The following is a 21,025-nucleotide window of genomic DNA, read 5'->3' as shown; positions in this document are numbered from 1 at the left end:
GAGAGTCTAGTTGGCACAAACGAATTTGAAAGGGCATGCTGCCTTATGGTGGAAAGAGTTGCAAAAAGACAGAGTGGAGAATGGTGAATTGAAGATCACCTGGTGGAGACAGATGGTTGCAAGGTTGAAGGCCAAGTTCATACCGGGAGACTATGAACTGAAGTTATTCAAGAAGTTGCAGAACTTGAAACAGAGAAACATGAATGTGAAGGAATACACTGAGGAATTCTACAAGGTGGTAATCAGATCTGGACATAGAGAGATGGACAGAGAAAAGGTGGCGAGGTACACCAGTAGGCTTGCTTTTAACATTCAAGATGAGATGAGTATGTTGAAGGTTTCAACAGTTGAAGAAGCTTGCCAGTATGCTTTGAAGGCTAAGGAGAAATTGAGAAGAAGACAACCGAATAAGGGAAAGGAGAAATACAAGATGAATGATATTATGAAGAAACCGGTTGAAGAAGAGGAGTCAAAACCTAAGTGGAATAAAGAACAGGAACAGAAGACACCAAGGAAGGGTAGCAACAGTACCGGTAGAGAATTTCTTGGCAAATGTTTCAAGTGTGGAGAAATCGGACATAGATCGTATGAATGCAACCAAGGAATGGCAAGAAGTTGTGTGGCAAGTGAAGAACCGGATGGTACTGGATCTGACTGTGCACCGGAGCAAGGAGAATCCCTTATGTTCAGAAGAAAGGATACCGGATTTACTCAGAGGAGTCTTTTCCGGACTGTATGCAAATCAGGTGGTAAGTGTTGCAAGGTCATTGTAGATGGTGGAAGTACTGATAATTTAGTATCCGAGGAGATGGTTGAGAAGCTTGGGTTGAAGAGGCTTGAGCATCCTTGTCCTTATGAGGTAAGTTGGTTACAAGATGATCAGAAGGTAGAGATAAAGGAGCAGTGTTGGGTGAGTTTCAATATTGGGCCTTTCAGAGATGAAGTTTTATGTGATATTGTGTCAATGAATGCTTGTCATGTCTTGCTGGGAAAACCTTGGCAGTACGATAGAGGAGCTATTTATGTCTGCAAAAGAAACCTAGTTACCATTGAAAAGGATGGGTAGAAGTTCACATTGATTTCTTTGAAGGAGAAAGAGAAGGAGGTGAAGAATTTGAGTCCTGAGAACAGTTGCAGGAAACCGGTAGTAGAGGTTATACCGAAAGGGGTGACAAAACCGGTTGCAGAGGATATACCGGAGGTTTTGAAGAAAGATATTATAGAACCGGTTGCATAGATTATACTAGAGGGTGACATGAGTTTGCAGAAGGATTTGACAGATGAGTTGGATGGACAGATGGAACCGGTCAACAGAGAGCTGATGGTGACAAACCGGATGAGGTCTTGTGGCAGAACCAAATCAGAGTTGTAGAAACAGAGACAATGTGCTGATCAGAAGCAAAGAAAGAGAAACAAAGAGGGTCAGAGGTTAGAGAAGTCGGTTGAAGCACCGGAAGAGATAGAGCAGAGATTGGCAGATAAAGATGTTTGGATCAGAAATGAGCATGGGATCCTCATCCCGAATCCTTTTAGATGTTCATGAGTTGCCTCTCATGGAACATCTTTTTCTACTTGGGTTGTCTGATGTAGGAGCATCCCCGGTCGATGAGCAATCTTCCATCAACCAAAAATATTTCCTTTAAGTTTTGTGTTTGCTTAGTTCCTTCTGCAGTTTTCTGTGTTCTTACTGGTATGTACCAGTAGTTGCTTGTTCTTCGTGGCAGATCTTGTTGGCAAATTCTTGGCGGTTTCATGTGGTTGATTGCAAATTTCTAGTTCATTTGGGTTCTTCTCCGGTATGTTTTCGCTTCCGGTTGGCTATTTCTGGGTTCCCGGGACCGTTCTTGTGCTTATCGGTTTCTGAGTAGCAGAAGAAACAACTAGGAACAAGCAACAATCAATCATCAACTCTCCTTGAGAAATGGCAAGTAAAAAATGATGTTTATTAATGGAGCAAGAAGTTAAGTTTTTCATTCTATTGTGCAAAAATGAAATTTCTTTTACCTTTCTAGTCTTTTAAGTCATCAAATTAGGCTTCAGGGGTCGAATATACCTTTTTGGCATTAAAAAACGATTTAAAAAAGTAAAAAATAAATACTTTTGCGTCAATTCTTCCTAGGTTCTATGAAAGTGGGGAAAATTTTGCCTAGGTTCTTTTGGGTTCAGTAGGGAAGAACCCACAAGGTATATGTAGGACCCCTAGCCGGACCTAGGAAGAATTGGCTAAGGACCTGGACTTGGGGTGAACCGGCCTGGGACCTGGGGGGTCCAGGTAAGGAACCCGACAACTTAGCCTTTATTTGACAAGTATCATGAATGATACACAACTATGAATATACTTCAGAAATATCGGAATGCAAATGTGTATTTCTGAGCAAATATATTTACAAGGAAACCTTAACGCATCCAGAGATAACTGAACCATTAATGTAAATACTGATTAACCATGTACAGGCAAAACTCAGGCCCTTGGATATATAGTGAATTAGACTCCAAGAGGTTCAAATCTCAAGCAATGGAGGTGAAAGATCCTTCATGGATCTTTTAAGCTGATAGGCTGTAATTTTTAATTATTTGTTTTAAAATAGTTTCTTCCTGTTTATTAAATTATCTTTTAGAGAGAGACAAAAGTTGCAGAAAGGTTGTGTCTTTTGTTTTTGCTTGTATTTTTTCCAGATATAGGTAAACAATGAATAACAACAGCAGCAAATATGAAATAGGCTGGAAAATAATGTGCAATAATATAATATTCAGCCAATCCAGAATAGCTACAAATCGTACCAGTCAAAATACATAAATGATATGCCAGCAAAGTATCTACCAACCAAAATAATGTTGCCGGCTGCAAGAAAGACCATCCACGCACAATGAAAAGAGATGGCTGATGAATACCAATCAACAACCCATGTGCTAGCTGGAAGGAGGCCGTACGACTGCTACAGTCACGTCTAGGGAGCCAAGGAACTCCCACGTGCCAAGCAATATACCCAACGTCCAAAGCCAAAGCTCTTCCAATGCTGAACTTGCACTCCAATCAAAGTTTGAAACCAAATGAAGCTGCTGAAACCTTCCATTAGGGTTTGCGTCCCAATATCCAAGCCTTGGGGTTTGCATCCTAGTTCTCTAGAAATCGCTCCTCAGAGCAAATTCACAAATGCCAAGTTTGAAGATGTAAAAAGATAATAGAATAATGAGCCAACATCTCCTTTTATCTCCCTCTCAAAGCTACTCGAACCCTAAAGGGAGAATATGCTTTTACCTTTATTAAATAATGGCATATTCTTAATTAAAAAGGCCTTTATGTATAGGAAAACACCCCTTTCATCAAATAACAAAACTCAAGGTGCCAGAAGGTCTCCGGATGATGAAAATAAGTTATAATAATTCAAGACCTTTCCAACGAGCTATAACACATATGCCTGCCTGACCAGGAGAAGCCAAAATCCCCTTATTACTCCAATTAGCTATATAAATAGCTTTATTTAATTAATAAGACTCTAACTTAGGAAATATTAAAAATATATCCCAAATAGCCGTATAATGCTCATCTGACTCCACAAGTCTGAAACGGAGCCTGCCATCTGTGTGTGACTGTTGTCGGAAATCATGGATCTTCAAGCAATCTTGTCCCTAAAATCTAGGGATGCTCCTAGAAGCTAGGAAACTTACCCAAATCTCCTGCAAGTGAACCCAAGGAATAGTCTCATGGTAAGCCAACCCTGGGTACTGTCAAATCCTCCTAAATATTAGGAATAGCCTCCACAAAAGAAGGAAATGCCTCCTAAAATTAAGGAATTGCTCCAAACTGGTCCACTACTGCCAGAATACCAAGTCCCAAACACTATATAACCACACTGAGTCTCTATCCATCACTGTCAGCCTACAAGTCATACACTCACGGACATGCCACAAAACATCATCTTTGAGACTCTTCCAAGAGAATCTCTCTCGAACCGCTCTGTAAGTCTTAACATACCCTGGATGTCCTGCCGTAGGAGTATCATGGAAAGCATGCAAAATTTGTTCCTTCAACTGTGAACTCGGAACAAGATAAACCTTGCCCTTGTAATAGATAATATCATCTACCACACTGTATTTGTCATCCACTATCAAACCATCCATGACATCACGAGCATGCTGATTTTTGGAATACTCAACCAAAAGTTGAGCCTTCCAATCTGCCGAAATCTCGCTCAATGAACATAGGGCAGCAAGTGAGGGTTTCCTACAGAGTGCATCAGCCACAGTATTATTCTTCCCCTTTATGAGTTCGATATCGAAATCATAAGCCTGAATCTTGCTCACCCATTTTTGCTGTCGATCATTGAGCTTTGTCCGATGTAGGAAATATTTCAAACTGTTGTGGTCGGTTCTTACCACAAATTTATTGCCAACAAGATACTGTTTGAATTTGGCTAAAGCATGCATAATAGCCAACATTTCCTTATCATAGGTAGAGTACAATCTCTCATTATCTTGTAGCTTCTGGCTCTCATAGTCAATGGGATGTCTGTTCTGCATCAACACAGCTCCTATGCCTAGACCTGAAGCATCACACTCTAGGAGAAATGGCTGCAAGAAATCAGGTAATGGCAAAACTGGACAAGTGCTCATAACCTCCTTGAGTCTATCAAAGACTCCCTGTGCCTGTTCTGTCCATCTGAACGCCCCTTTCTTTGTGAGGTCTGTCGAAGGTGCTGCCAACTGAGAGAAACCTCTCACAAATCTTTTGTAAGAAGCATATAAACCAAGGAATGCACGTAACTCAGTAATGTTCTGAGGGCGGGGCCAATCCGAATCGCCTGAATCTACTCCTCATGCACCTTCACCCCATCAGCATTGATCACATGGCCAAAATATAAAACCTCCCTAAGTCCAAACTCACATTTGGATAACTTAGCAAATAGAGACTGGCTCTCCATAATGCTAAGTACCTCCTCAACATGTTTGAGATGGTCCTCCAAAGTACGACTATACATCAATATGTCGTCAAAGAATAGTAGAACCGACTTCCTCAACTGCTTGTTGAAGATATGGTTCATACAAGACTAGAAAGTGGCCGGTGCATTGGTAAGGCCAAAAGGCATTACCGGAAACTCATAGTGCCCATAGTGACAACGGAAGGCAATCTTGTGTACATCCTCTGCTCGTACACGTATCTGATGGTAACCTGAACGAAGATCAATCGTAGAGAAGTAGATAGCTCCATGAAGCTCATCCAACAACTCATCAATGCGTGGAATAGGGTATCTGTTCTTGATTGTCTTCTTGTTCAAGGCTCTGTAATCTATACACATCCGTAGAGTCCCATCCTTCTTCTTAAGAAGCACTTCAGAAGAAGCAAAGGGACTAGAACTAGGCCGAATGAAACCCATATCCAACAACTCATGAATAGTCTTCTCAATTTCATCCTTATAGGCTCTAGGATGACGATATGGGGTAGTGTTGACGTGTATTTTATACACTATCAAACACAAAATAAAATACCCAAGGGTACCTTATCCTCTCTTGAGTAAAGCCTCTGAATGCTGAAGATATCGCAAAAAAGGATCAATCAGGGTGACTTCAAGATTCTTCAATGTAGGATTTCTACGTGTGGATAAGCACCAGTGGTCGTTGTGAATGCTGTTTCTTCAAGGGGCCTTACGTTTTCGATTTGCAGGAACAGGATTTTCCTAAAGCTAACAGGTTCTCAAAAAAGATCAAAAGATAGGGTTTGCAAGAGATGAATTCTAATCTAATCCTAAGAATGACTCAATGTAGGCTAGACTTGGCAAGATTCTACCAATTTCAGTATTGCCAAGGAGTTACAACTCTACTGAAATTGATGCGATCTTCTAAGGTGATTAGTGATTTTTCAAATCCTCAAGAATTATAGATACTACCGTAAAGATACATATGAATAGCTCAATAATGATTGAAGGTTCAAGCAATCTAAATATCTCTAGTCGACCACACAAGGTGTCCTTACAATCAGTAAGAAGCTAGTGGTTTGGAACGTGAATCTCACCAAAGATCAAGCCCAACACTTAGTCCTTCGAACTTAAATACTACTTCGACTGAGAATGATTCAAGAAAGTAAACAACCATGAAGATAGCCACAAGAATTGCAATAAAACACCATAACTTGAATATTTTATTGATCTCAAAGCCAAAATAGACAACAATTGTTTGAAATTCTTTCTTCAATACTCAATCTTGCTAGAAAATAACTTTCTTCTCTCCAAAAGCTCTAACTATCCCCTTAATATCTAATCTCTAATCTTCTAATTCTATTGACAAAATGAAAATGAGTGAGGGTATTGTTGTGACCATTTCACACATCGGCCCATTGCAAATGGGGACCCATGTTTTTTTTTGCTTTTTAGGGTTTGTTTTCTAGGTCTTTTAGGGTTTTGTCAGTTGGCCTTTGCATTTTTGAGTGTTGTCGGGGAGAACAATAGGATAGCAGGTCCTGCTGGAGTGAAGTCCTGATCCTGAAATTTGGCTAAGTTTGGAATGTCCTGATCCTGAAATTTGACTAAGTCTGGAAACTGAAAAAACCTCAAAAAAACTAGATTCTGCAATATAACACCTGGAGGTCCGAAACCACTCTCAAACATCCTAAAAGTATATATGGAATATAACTTAAAGTATAAGTGACACACTTATACTTAAATGTTATATTCCATAAAAATTATCCTGATAGAGAGTTCAAAAAGTCAAATTTCGCTCCTGTCCTTCACTGAGGATCCAGAGCGAATTTCGCTCCTGTCCCTCTCCAAGGGACCAAGGCAAAGCGCTCCTGTCCCTCACCAAGGGTCCAGGGCGAAAGGGGCTTATTTGAGTCATTCCTGGCCTTGTTTGGTCAAATTGGAACATCAAAGGCATGGTGAAGGATGAAATGAGCATGATAGAGCATCCAGACTTGATCAAAGGCAATGAAATGATGGAGTTTTTGCCTAGAGAGGTAAAAGCGCTCCTGTCCCTCACCAAGGGACCAGAGCGATTTTCTTTATATACACATTTTTAGACCTTTCTTAGACTTGAACTCTTATTCATGGTGTGTAACAAGATGATATCTTCCTTAGCCAAGACATTTCATGGTGAAAAGTGAAGCATTTTGGCCTAGAAGACAAAATTCGCTCCTGTCCCTCACTGAAGGACCGGAGCTTGAATTTCAAATTTGCACTGTTCTTGCAGGATCAAGACAATTTTATGATTTGAAGAGACCAAGGAAAACATGATTTATCCATTGAATATAATTTGGAAGGCTAACAAAGGATGGATAAGCTTGGATTTGCAAAATCGCTCCTGTCCCTCTCCAAGGGACCAGGGCGAAAAACCTAATATCCAGTCCTTCTTGCCAAGTTTGGACGAACCTAAGCCAAGGCGCGAATTTGAAATGATGTTTAAAATGCCTTGAGGTTGATATGATCAAGAATTTGCGCAATGGATGCAAAAGGCGCTCCTGTCCCTCACCGAAGGACCAGGGCGTAAATCTCTAGAACATCAATTTTCCCTTGGAAAAAACGAGTTGAACATGCACTGAAGGGACGAAAGGGATCATTGCTAGCCCCACAACGTGAATTGGCAATTAAAAAAATGAAGGATTGAGAACAAAAGTGAAAAGGTGCTCCTGTCCCTCTCCAAGGGACCAGAGCGAAGTTATTGGCATTCACTATTTTCTACTTGGGCGTTAATATCCTTCAAATCGCATGAAATGCCAAAATCATCAACTTCGAAATATTTGAAAAAATTAATTAAATTGGCATTTAATAAATTAATTTTAGGCCTCAAAAAAAATTGAATTTCTATTATAAAGGCATTTAAAATTAATTTTTGTGAAATAAAAAATTAAAAGTTGAGCGCACAAGGCATTATTTTGTCTTTATTTATCAAAGTCGGCCTTCTTCTTAGTGTTTTTTTATATTTTATTTTTTGGCTTATTTTGTCAAGTCGGCCTATGGAGAGATGTAGATGGTGAGCGCTCTATATATTTGGGATGTGTTTTGATCTACATTTTGCCTAGCGAATTCTCCTATTTTTGCATCATTTTTTAGAATTAATTCCCAAATGAAGGTATGGCGTAATCACCTTGGCGCCATTTTTGAAGATTTAAATTTTGCTTTGAAAATCCTAAATTAGGAAATGATAACTCAAGATTTATCATGAAGTTTCCTAAATTAGAATCTTGAATCTTCCTTTCTACACTTCAAGATATATTATTAATTGTGAAATGTTGTGTAGGTATCAAGATGGCGACTCCCAAGCTCGAAAGATCTACAAGTCGGAAGACTCTCCTCAAGGAAAATCAAGCCAGATCAAGGACGATCAAGCAAGGACAAGGACGACCTTCTTCGATCCAGCCTAGCATCGACAAGGACGGCCTTCTTTCGACTAACGTCATCAAGGGCGACTTCTTCAATCCAGTATTCCAAGGCGAGGTATATCAATCATCTTGCACATCAAGGACACAAGAAGTTAGAACAAGGGTTCGTTGAAGAAGCAGATAGTTCCAGATGAATTAATTAAAGCTAGCTTCTCAACAACATCAAGTTGAATATTTACCAAGTTACAAGTGTCAGACGAGGTGGCATCCTAGTCATCACTTATCCAGTCAGTGTGGTCCACCTCAACATTTCCAGATTCAATGTACCTAACTCATGGAAGGTGACACATACTTCGATGTACCTACCCCGGCTATTCATTGGTGGAATTTTCCAGAGAGGACATGTGTCCAAGCAATACAATTTTATCATTGGTCAAGTATTAAATGTTATGTAATGGTTGTAACAAACCCTAATTAGGGTTTTCATTGTTGAATCTTGGCCATTGATCTCGAATTGATCTAAGCCATCGAATTGTATTGAGGGCTCTATATAAGCCCTGGCATTTCATTTTGTAAAGGGAGTTAGAAAATAGATAGATAGTTAGAATATAGTTGGAAGTAGTTAGAAGACAGATAGAGAGTAGTTAGAAGGTGATTAGCTAGTTGATAGAATAGCAATTAGAGTAGAGTAGAGAGAGAAGGCAAAGATTGTTGCCAAGATGTTGTTGTAAAAGACTTGTAACTTCATTGAAGAAATGGTGAAATTTATGGGTTGATTCGACAATTTGCATGGTCTTTATACTTCTCATGTTTGATTTTATGATTAGATGAGTGGAAGAAATGTGCTTGATTGATGGTGGAATTCGTATATCCATACTACTAGTAGTTTGTTGATTGCAGACTTGCCTTGTGTAGTCAACTGGAATCATTCAGCTTAAGCTTAACTTCAATTGTCGCTTCTTCATTGATATGCATCAACCTGATGGTGTCTATGCCTACAGGGATGATTTGAACATCATAAAGCTTTCCTTCGAAGATCGCACTAACCTTGTGGAGATGTTCCTGTGATGTCAAAACAAGACTTAGTTAGAATTTCATCAAAGATCATTCATTGCTCTTACATTCTTAGTGTTAGGATTAGATCCTTTCCTCGCCCTCATCTTTTTCCTTTTTTCAAATCAAAGCTAGTAAGAGCCTGTGTTCTAGCAATATTCAAAGCAGATCAGAAGTTCAGGCATCAAGTGTAAGTCCCCTTGTGATTCCAGCAAATCACATCATACCACAGAGAGCTTATCCACACGTAGAGACCCTACATACAAGAACCTTGGAGTCATCCTGATTGATCCTTTTCCGCGATATCTTCAGAAATCAGAGGCTTTATTCAAGAGAGGATAAGGTACCCTTGGGTATTTTTTTCTTTGTTTCATTGTGTACAAAATACACGTCAACAGGTATATATAGCATCCTCAATTACAATGAACGGCCCAGATCAAAAGAAGATCAATGGCTGAGATTCTGACACCTAAACCCTAATTAGGGTTTGTTACAAAAAGTTCCCTTTTTAGTTGAACATTATTAAATGCATAGCCAAATACTTAATTGGCACAAAAATTGAGGGAACATAGACCAATGATAATTAAGATGCCACATCATTTTATAACAACCTCTCTTCTAGAACCTTATTCCCCTTCCAATGTTCTTTCTTAGCATATGCAACGAATCTGGACACAATTCCTTCAATCTCAGCAATAGGAATCTCGAGAAGATTCCTCATTTGCTCCTCCAAATGGATAACCTGATCAAAAGCCTTGAGAAGAGTAGCTTCCCATCCTGGTTCGAGTTCTTTGATCACCTTGGACATCTTGGTGGCCTTCCTCTTCTCCGTTACCTCTTGAGAATTTCCTATAAGGCTCTCTAAGTCAATTACATCATCTTCATCTTCAATCACAATCACCCTTGTCAATCTCTCCCTTAACCAATCCGGAATGGCAGATCTTGTCTCTCTAACTTGTATTTCCTTAAGCAATGGTTCATCCTCTCGGAGAGGGGATGTCACTTCATCATCATTCTTCTCTTCATGTAGCTCATCGATTTGGGGAGATTGACTTGATGAATGCTGAGGTGCCTGCCCCTTTTCAGGTTTATCATTCTGTACCATCGACTCCATAGATTCATCAACCTCAGGCACCGTCTTCTCTTGTCCTTCAACTTGACTTGTCCTTTTTTCATGTCGAGAAGATGTGCCTGATGAGCGATCTCGATTGGCCTCTTGCTTCTTCTTGGAGGGCTCTCTTTTCTCAGGTCTTTCTTTCCTCTTTGCGCCTCTAGGATGAGAATTGCCTTCACTTGCGCTTGCTCCTCCTTCTTCTGGTCTTTCCTCCAAAGTAAAAGTCACTGGTATGTTTTGTTCTCTTAACTTTTGATGTTGTACATCCACCCATCTGCGAGTACATGACAAAACGGGAGCCATCAAAGCTCTCAAGTCCAAAATCTCAGGCTCGTTCCAATCTATCTTCATTGCTTTGTCTTCTCTGTCAGAGGATGACTGGAGATGTCTGCCACTGTCCTGAGCTTGATCGGCCACTCTATAAACTTTGCTCTTCCTGATGAAATCTAAAGGTAATCTGGAATGCATCTTTCTTTTCACTTCTAAATCACTTGAGAGATTCATCCAAAAGTCCTCTGCCTGAAATTTGTGCTTGTACTTCCTACCAGCTGTCTCTTCCATATAACCATAAGGATCGAAATTCTCCCTCGAGGCAAAGAATGTAAATGAATATAAAGCCAATTCCTTCTCTGCATCATCCAAGGCTTGAGTATTAGGATATACCTCAACTGAATTCCCCAATATGATGGGCACGGGAATTCCATTTCCATGCCTGTGTCTGAATGCCTTCGCATAAGCTGCGAACTGTCTGGTCACCTCAAGTAGCACTATCCTGTCTGTCGGATACCTCGGCAACATGTAGGGAGGTGAAGGACACCCATGAACTTTGATATATGTAAACTTTGGAAACTGGATGAACCAAGCACCATACCTCTTCACAAGCTCCTGTGCATCCAGAGATAGTCGATTGTGAATCCCACCTTGCAATATCCTAGTGATGTTCGTCGTGAAGGTGTCATTGACTAACTTGTAGTCGCCTCTAGGAGGATGATGCAAATGAACATAGGAATCACAAACTCTCACTTCTCCGGGTCCTCTTCCGATCACTCCTCTATGAGGTAGCCCTGCATATTCGAAACTCCTGATCAAGGCATATATGACATATGAGCTCATGTGGAACGACTTGGTAGGCTTTAGTCTTCTTAACTGCACATCCAGGCAATGGCTAATAATTCTAGGCCAATGAATCGTTCCTTTCCCTTGAACTATCACTTGGATGAAGTAGAACATCCACTTCTCAAAGTAGAAGGCTTGAGGAGCCCCTGTAACTTGATTGAGCAAAGTTATCAAATCTCTGTACTCCTCCTGGAAGTCGATCCTATGTGGTGTGTTGGGAATCTTGCTCAGGCGAGGACGACTTTTGAGTAACCAATTCTTATTGATGATATTCAAGCAAGTGTCAGGATCATCTTCATACATTGACCTGGCTCCTTCTAGGCTTTTGTAAATCATATCTTTATGCTCTGGAAGATGGAGAGCCTCACTTATAGCCTCCTCTGAAAGGTAAGCCAAAGTGTTCCCTTCCTTGGATATGATTGATCTTGATTGTGAGTCATAATGGCGGGCACACTCAATCATCAGCTCATGACATTGGACTGCTGGAGGGAAACCGGCCGCCTTGATGATGCCACTTTCAATTATTCTCTTTCCGACAGGTGATGGCTTGCCAATGTAAGGGACCTCTCGAAACTTCTTCACACTGAAGTTTCCCAAGCTGGTATCTCCAATATTGCTCCACTTGGACACGATCGTGGTCTCCAATTCTTCATTCCTCTGATCTTCCTTCATGAGAGCTGGACGACTTGTAGATGCTCCTGCCTTTGGAGTCGCCATCTTGACACCTACACAACATTTCATAATTAGTAAAATATCTTGAAGAGTAGCAAGGAAGATAAAAGATATTGATTAGGAAACTTCATGATAAATCTTGAGTTATCATTTCCTAATTAACTACATCAAACTTAGAATTTTCAAAACAAAGTGCAAAATTCAAATCTTCAACAATGGTGTTAAGGTGATTACGCCATACCTCCACTTGAGTACTAATTCTAAGAAATTATGCAAAAATAGGTGAATTCGCTAGGCAAAATGTAGATCAAAGTTCTCCCTTGAGCAAAATGCGCCTCCTTTAGCCTTCACAAGAATCAACTCCACCTCCTGCTAGCCTCCAACAGTTGAGATAAATTCGCTCCAAATAGGCCAGATTTCGCACCTTCTTCTTGCTCTCCAAATTCGTACTTGAAGTAATGAGTGAATGATTGATTAAACTTGATCAAAACACCCCTATTATATAGGGCGCTCACCACTTTGCTTCCCCATAGGCCGACTTGGCAAAATAGGCCTAAAAAACAAATAAAATTGCAAAAAGGAGAGACCGACTTGATAAAATAAATAAAAATAAGCCCTCAAGCGCTCCATTTTTAATTTTGATTTCATAAAAATTAATTTTAAATGCCTTTATAATAAAAATTTGATTTTTTTGAGGCTCAAAATTAATTTATTAAATGCCAATGTGTCTTTTATTAAATGCCAATTTAATTTAATTTTTCCAAATATTTCGAATTTAGCAATTTGGCATCTAATGCAATTTGGAGGATATCAACGCTCAAATATGGTGAAAATAAAAAATGCTACCAACTTCGCCCTGGACCCTTGGCAAGGGTCAGGAGCGATCTTTCAATTTAGGCCTTGCATTCCTCATTTTTCTTGTCCAAAACTTCATCTAGGCGTTAAAATGGCATTTTCAATTGGAGTCTTGAGTTTAATTTCACTTGATGTCTAGGAGGGAAGTGCATTAGGACCCTTTTCGCCTTGGACCTTCGAAGAGGGACAGGAGCGCCCTTTCACTTTTGCTCTTAATCCTTCACCTTTTACTTGTCAATTCTCGTTGTGGGGTAAGTAATGATCTCTTTCACTTGTTCCATGCATGCTCAACTTGCTTCCGCAAGGCAAAATAGGTGTTCTAAAGATTTTCGCTTTGGGCCTCCAGTGAGGGACAGGAGTGACTTTTGTATTTTAGCCTAGGATTATCAAGTTTTGAAGTCAAATCTTTGTTCACCATGCTTTAGAAGACCTTTTCAATCCTTGCACAACCTTGCCTTAGCGAAATCTTGGGGGGAAATTGTTGATTTTGCAAAAATCGCCTTGGACCTTCAGTGAGGGACAGGAGCGCCCTTGAGTCTTTTGTACAAATTCTTAATTACCTCAACTTCAAATTACCCTCAAGGCGTAGAACATCACTCTATACTCCCTTTTGAGTGTTGGAAACAAAAAGTTATCTCGAAATGCAAGGAAAGTGGGCACACTTAGAAATTTCGCCCTGGGCCCTTGGTGAGGGACAGGAGCGAATTTGCAAATTGGCATTTTAAACATCATTTCAAACTTGCGCCTTGGCTTAGATTTGTCCAAACTTGGAGAGAAGGGTTGGATATTAGGTTTTTCCCCCTGGTCCCTCAGAGAGGGTCAGGAGCGATTTTGCAAATTCAAGCTTATCCATCTTTCGTTAGCCCTCCAAATTATCTTCAACGGGCAAAACACACCTTCTTCCATTCATTTCAACCACAAAACTTGTTTTGTCCTTGCAAGAAAATTGCATTTTTAGAATCTAGCTTCGGACCTTCAGTGAGGGACAAGAGCGCCCTTTGTCATTTGGGTTGATTTCCTCCTTGTTGATCACTCAAATTATATTCAACGGATAGAACATGCTTTCCTTGATCTCTCCCAATCATAAAATCACTTTGATCCTGCAAGAATAGCGCAAATTTGAAAATCAAGCTCCGGACCTTCAGTGAGGGACAAGAGCGCCTTTTGCCATCATGATCAAATCGTTCAACTTTTCATCTCGAAATTTCTTGGCTAAGGAGGATATTATCTTGTTTCATGCCATGAATAAATTCTTTAAGCCCAACAAGTGATAAAATAATGTGTTTTTCAAAAAAATCGCTCTGGACCTTTAGAGAGGGACAGGAGCGATTTTGATGATCCCAACAAGATCCTTCATCACTTTAAGCTAAAACTCCTTCAGGCGGGTGGAGAAAATCACTTGTTTTCCATTCATGTTCAAAACTTGGTCCTTTTTCACTGCAAGATGAGGGAAATCAAGATTTCCCCCTCGGCCTTTAGCAAGGGACAGGAGCGATTTTTCCCTTCTCCTTCAAAATTGATCATTCTTCATGCCCTCAAGTCTTCAAAAGCATCAAAACACGTCCAATCATCTCTCCTGGAGACCCTGCACAAAACAAATTATAAAAGTCAGTGACAAATATGCCTTAAATAACATTTTCGCCCTGGACCCTCAGTAAGGGATAGGAGCGATTTTATCCTTTCTGGCTAATCCATCCAAAATTTAAATCTCCAATCACTTCACAAGGCAGAGTTAGGTCATTTTCAAGGCCAGGAACCAGTTAGCAAGCCTATCAAAACAAGAAATTGCACTTAGAATAAATTTCGCCCTGGACCTTCAGAGAGGGTCAGGAGCGAATTTTGTGCTTTAGGCATCATCTTACCTCCAAAATTTGATCAAAATTTACCTAGGCAAGAACACACAATTTCACCCTCAAAATGCTAACACTTAGACAAAATTTGGATTTTACCCCAAAAACCCTGAATCTAGACTTAACCTGAGACCTATCTGAGTCTCCTGATAGGCTTACCTTATTTCAACAATCTCAATCCTCGGGAGGATGCTTAATAATTTTCAAAATTTGACTGGACTCAGCTTGAATAACACCCAGAAGAAACACCTAAGGTTTAGCCCTTAGCCCAGACAGACAACTCACTCACTCAAAACCCTAAAAGCAGAGAGAAGAACAAGCAAAACAAAAGCGAAAAAGAGGGGGTCCCCATTCTAATGGGGCGATGTGTGAAATGGTCACAACAGGTAGTAATCACTGGCTTCCCTCCATCCTCCATCTCTATACCATGCTCAAAACCTCTATCTGGAGGCACTCCAAAAGGTATGTCACCAAATACTCTCCCATGACGGTCCATCACTGATTGAATATCAACATGAAATACCCTGCCATCTTGAGGTGTAGGTGTTTTGGACTTCACCAAACAATGTGTAGCCCAAATCACATCATTATGTCTAATAATAGTCTCCATCCTGCGAGAAGACACCTCCTTAGGTCCACCATCTGAAGCTGTCCTCAAGATAGTCTTCTTCCCCCCAGAAAGGAACTCTAACTGCATACGGTGGTGATCAATAATGTAACGCCCAATACCTTGTAACCACTGCATGCCCAAGACCACATCATAATCCTCTAATGGAAGCACAAAAAAATCATTGGTTAGAGTATAATCCCCCATCTGAATACTAAGCTGTGGAATCCGTTTAGTACAGCCCAAACTGCACCATATGCCACCTTCACTCCAAAACCACCAAACTCCTCATACTATAATCCACGCCTCTCCACTAACTTCTAATCAATAAAGTTATGCGTGGCACCTATGTCTACCAAGCTCATGACCCGCTTGCCCTTCAGTGTACCTTTCAACCGAAAGGCATGAAATTTAGGATAACTGGAGAGGGTAGCCATAGTTACTTTGGTTGTTGCCAAAGGCTCAGGGGTATCTAACTCCAATTGTGTCTGCACTTGCTCAACATCCTCCATGCTATCCTCAGTGTCAGTGTCGGGTACCTCCTCATCCACTAACTCAGATGTCACCTCAATCAAATGAACCTTTCCTTTACCCATACAATGGTGTCCTGGTTCCCAAGGTTCCTTGCAAGAAAAGCATAACTTGTTCCTTCTCAATTCGCTCCTCGTCTCCTGATTCATCTATAAGGGGGTCTAGATGATGACCCTCCTTTATTGTGTGAAGTATTGGCCTTCTGTGCAGGCCGAGAGTCCTTGAATGGCTTCTTATCTGCCTGATAAAAAGTGGTAACGGTATCCAGTCTCAATGTCACATCAATGGCCTCCTTAAGAGTGGCCGACTGTAAAGCACGTACCAATCCCTTAAGTCTATCTTGCAATCCCTCAATAAATAACATCACACTCCGTCTCTGGGGCATATCAGGTACCATAATCGCAATACGCTGGAACTCATTAATAAAAGCTTTTGCATGCCCAGTCTGTCTAAGATGTGCCAACTCTCTATAGTAGAGCTCTGTATCCTTACGGTCAAACCGTGTAATGAGTCATTCAGTGAACTCGGCATAGGAACGTACCAAGGCGTGATCGTGGGTGACCAATCCATGGTGCCACCAATCATAGGCAATCCTGTCTAAATGCAACACAGCAAACTGAATAGCCTCACGCTCAGGGATGGGCCTCAAGGATAGATATATGTCCAGCTTGTGCACCCAAGCTCGTGCACTCGTATCACCAGAGCCATCATATGTAGCCAATGTGATCTTCCCAGTAGGTCTATTGAGGTCAAAATTCTGCTACTGTGGTGGTCTATAACCACGATCTCCTCTGAACCTAGCTGTATCTCTACGCTGTGCACAATATTGGGGAAGAGGGAAAACATCCCTAACCTCTGGGGGTAGGGCTCTCCACTCAGCTGTGGCTGCCAAAACTGACTTTTGGAACCCAACCTCTGGTGGATCTACCTGTGCTGGTTGTTCACCTGGTACAAACTAAGGAAGGAAAGGTCTATCCGTAGCAGGTGTACGATGGCGTTCCCATCTAGAGGAATGAAGGGAGCTCCCAATTGATGAATGGGGCTGATGGCTATGCTGACTACTTGCCACTGAAACTGATTTGCTCCGCCCATGTCTACCCCTATGTCTATCCAACTCCATTCGTGCCAAGGTTTCCTGTAATCTGTCAAGTGTCTGGACTATCCTGGGCTGTGTAGTGATGAGAGTTCTCATCATCTCCCGTTTTTCATCCTCAATCTGGTTCTGTCTAGCACCCCCTTGTTCATCCGCCATACTGGGTACCTGTTCAATTCCATTGTCACACTCTTGTTGAGCTACCCTACGTGTATAATACCTGTGTATCTCCTCTCTACCCGGATGCATAGAATAAAATGTAACCCTAGTGTGAAAATTCCACACAAACCCTACAGGCTGGCAGGATGATAGCTCTGATACCACTGAAAGATCCTTGATGGATCTTTTAAGCTGACAGGCTGTTATTTTTAATTATTTGTTTTAAAATAGTTTCTTCATGTTTATTAAATGATCTTTCAGATAGAGACGGAAGTTGCAGAAAGGTTGTGTCTTTTGTTTTTGCTTGTATTTTTTCCAGATATAGGTAAACAATGAATAACAACAGCAGCAAATATGAAATAGGCTGGAAAATAATGTGCAATAATACAATATTCAGCCAATCCAGAATAGCTACAAATTGTACCAGGCAAAATACATAAATGATATGCCAACAAAGTATCTACCAACCAAAATAATGTTGCCGGCTGCAAGAAAGACCATCCACGCACAATGAAAAGAGATGGCTGATGAATACCAATCAGCAACCCACATGCCAACTGGAAGGAGGTCATACGGCCGCTGCAGTCACGTCCAGTCAGCCAAGGAACTCCCATGTGCCAAGCAATATACCCAACGTCCAAAGCCAAAGCTCTTCCAATGCTGAACTCGCACTCCAATCAAAGTCTGAAACCAAATGAAGCTGCTGAAACCTTCTATTGGGGTTTGCGTCCCAATATCCAAGCCCTGGGGTTTGCGTCCCAGTTCTCCAGAAATTGCTCCTCAAAGCAAATTCACAAATGCCAAGTTTGAAGATGTAAAAGGATAATAGAATAATGAGCCAACATCTCCTTTTATCTCCCTCTCAAAGCTACTCGAACCCTAAAGGGAGAATATGCTTTTACCTTTATTAAATAATGGCATATTCTTAATTAAAAAGGCCTTTATGTATAGGAAAATACCCCTTTCGTCAAATAACAAAACTCAAGGTGCCAGAGAAGGTCTCCGGATGATGAAAATAAGTTATAATAATTCAAGACCTTTCCAACGAGCTATAACACATACGCCTGCCTGACCAGAAGAAGTCAAAATCCCCTTATTACTCCAATTAGCTATATAAATAGCTTTATTTAATTAATAAGACGCTAACTTAGGAAATATTAAAAATATATCCCAAATAGCCGTATAATGCTCATCTGACTCCACAAGTCTGAAACGGAGCCTGCCATCTGTGTGTGATTGTTGTCGGAAATCATGGATCCTCGAGCAATCTTGTCCCTAAAATCTAGGGATGCTCCTAGAAGCTAGGAAACATACCCAAATCTCCTGCAACTGAACCTAAGGAATATTCTCATGGTAACCCAACCCTGGGTACTGTCAAATCCTCCTAAATAGTAGGAATAGCCTCCACAAAAGAAGGAAATGCCTCCTAAAATTAAGGAACTGCTCCAAACTGGTTCACTATTGCCAGAATACCAAGTCCCAAACACTGTATAACCACACTGAGTCTCTATCCATCACTGTCAGCCTACAAGACCCCATAATAAGCTGACTCACATGTCTCTGCTAGACAGAGCTAAAGAGGGGACATGACAGGAGGTACCATGACTAGTAGGAAAGTCACGCAGCATGCCAAATTTTTTTCCCATTGAATGATTCATACAACTCAGCATTTTCACATTTCCATCAATATGAAGTTCACATCAAGACTAGATGAAAACGCCCCAAGAGACTAGCACTTGGAATAGGATCCGATTAGTATAGAAACCTGTCGCTAGAAATATCTTCACCAAAGGATAGGTCGCGATATAAAGTTTCACCGAGCCTATCTGAACCTTGGATGCTATGCAAGAAGAGAGAATCATTCACCACTGCATAATGAGCCACACTCTTACATCAATGATGAATCAATCTCAAAAGAAACTCCACAATATGCCACGAATCTGAACTGGCAAACCTTCATGTACACCAAGACTATGGCTGAAATCTCACAATCAGCCGTGAGAATATAAGGAGCCACTGCTGCATTTTCAACCAATAACCATGCCAAAGAACTCAGTACTCACAATGAAACTGCGCTTCTCAAACAATCTCCAGAAATACCCATTGCATGCCAAGGAAATTCTGAGTCGACCATACCATAGAAATATTCATGCTAATAACTTAAAACTCCATCCTATTTCTTATCTGATAATATTTACTCCCTTTATTGACCAATGCAAGAACAATCTTTATTTTCTTTCCGACATCGATTAATAGAACAGCAGTCAATACTAAAAAACTTCCATGCCAAAATTATAACGCATAAACTCTAAAGTGGTCTCTTTATAAAATGCACACAATGCCAATATCCTACGCTTGGAAAGGAGCAAAGATGTGGGCAAGATAAATATATCAACATCAATATTATTTTCAGAAATGTAGCCTTCCAATCTCTTTAATAAAATCTCAAAGAAAAATATGTATTTGTATCAATAACCAAGTCTTCGTTGTCATGTAATTTTGCTTGTTTTTGAAAACTTAATTCTAATCATTTGATTATATTACTAGGTCACATAAAAGGGGACATTACAATTGTACTCACTATTGTTATTGAATGTTAGTATTTTCTTTGCTTTGAGGGTAATTAGCGTACAATGGTTCTAGTTGAAAATTGATGTTTAAGTTCTAAGAGAAAAGTATGGTTGAATAATTTTCACGTTTGTACATTTTTTTTTGGAGGGGTTGACCACCTTTATTCTTTGGCACATGGTAATTGCACATAGTAGTTTAATTTTTGTGAATGAGACCTTTTTGTATTCCAAAGGTGGGAGGTAACCTCTTTTAATTCTATTGTTCTATTAGCATTTGATTAACTTCAGGTGCATGTGTTGGGGGCTCGTTTGATCTAGTAAATTGAATTAATTTTTATACTTAATAATCTCTTTTTTACATTTTTGGTGTATCTTAAAATATCCTTTTAACATGCTATCTTTAAAATATCCTTTTTGTTAAATATGCAGGTATGACTCTTCTAACCAATTCCACGATCTATACCAGATTTTGCAAGTCTTGACAAATACTTCCATTTCTCCAGTTCATTATGATTGTGTAACCATTGATAATAGTGAAGAGTACTAAACATAATCCAGCATACATTTGCCTTAGTAATATTCTAGGGAAAAAAGAATTTCGTACTTTTGAGCTAGGTATGGTTGCTTTTTGGTTTGTTTTTGTTAAAATCTATCTCACCCAGGTTTATGCTTCTTTGAACAGATATGTGCACGCATAGCCAATTTGCGAGAAGTTGATGCGAAGTTCAATCAATTATATGTCTTGAAGAACAATAGCCTTTCACAAATCTGTAGCGAACTTTTCGTTGATTCTGCTGTCTATTCTAGAAATCGATGCTTTCGATTGCCACTATCTTCAAAAGCAGGAAAAAATTCTTTTCTCTTGCCAACAGGTCGTTTCAGATGCAAGAATATGGTATGTTACTTTTATCTCTTCTTCTGGAAACTTCTATCTGTTGAAAAATGGTAGAGAACATTGCATATGCAGATTACAGAATTAAATATTAAATATTGATATATTTGTGATTACAAAATATTGCCTTTGCCTTCCATATCAAATTTAAATGAACTATTCAAATATAGTCATTTTGCTTTCCATGTAATAAGAATTATTT

The 21,025-nt window shown here is 40.1% G+C and overlaps 1 protein-coding gene across 2 annotated transcripts in view; it reads left to right on the top strand.

Annotated features, from left to right (window-relative positions):
- LOC131077968 (uncharacterized) overlaps positions 1-21,025 on the top strand; it is a 286,782-nt gene that overhangs the window by 155,028 nt on the left and 110,729 nt on the right. For both annotated transcript variants that reach the window (XM_058015576.2, XM_058015575.2), the window contains exon 8: positions 20,614-20,826. In XM_058015576.2, the coding sequence (XP_057871559.2) occupies positions 20,614-20,826 (213 nt within the window). The remainder of the gene's footprint in view (positions 1-20,613; positions 20,827-21,025) is intronic.

The sequence above is a fragment of the Cryptomeria japonica genome, chromosome 5 (genome assembly GCF_030272615.1).
Source record: "Cryptomeria japonica chromosome 5, Sugi_1.0, whole genome shotgun sequence".
NCBI classification, from domain to species: Eukaryota; Viridiplantae; Streptophyta; class Pinopsida; order Cupressales; family Cupressaceae; genus Cryptomeria; species Cryptomeria japonica.
This window is presented reverse-complemented; position numbering and strand designations above follow the sequence as displayed.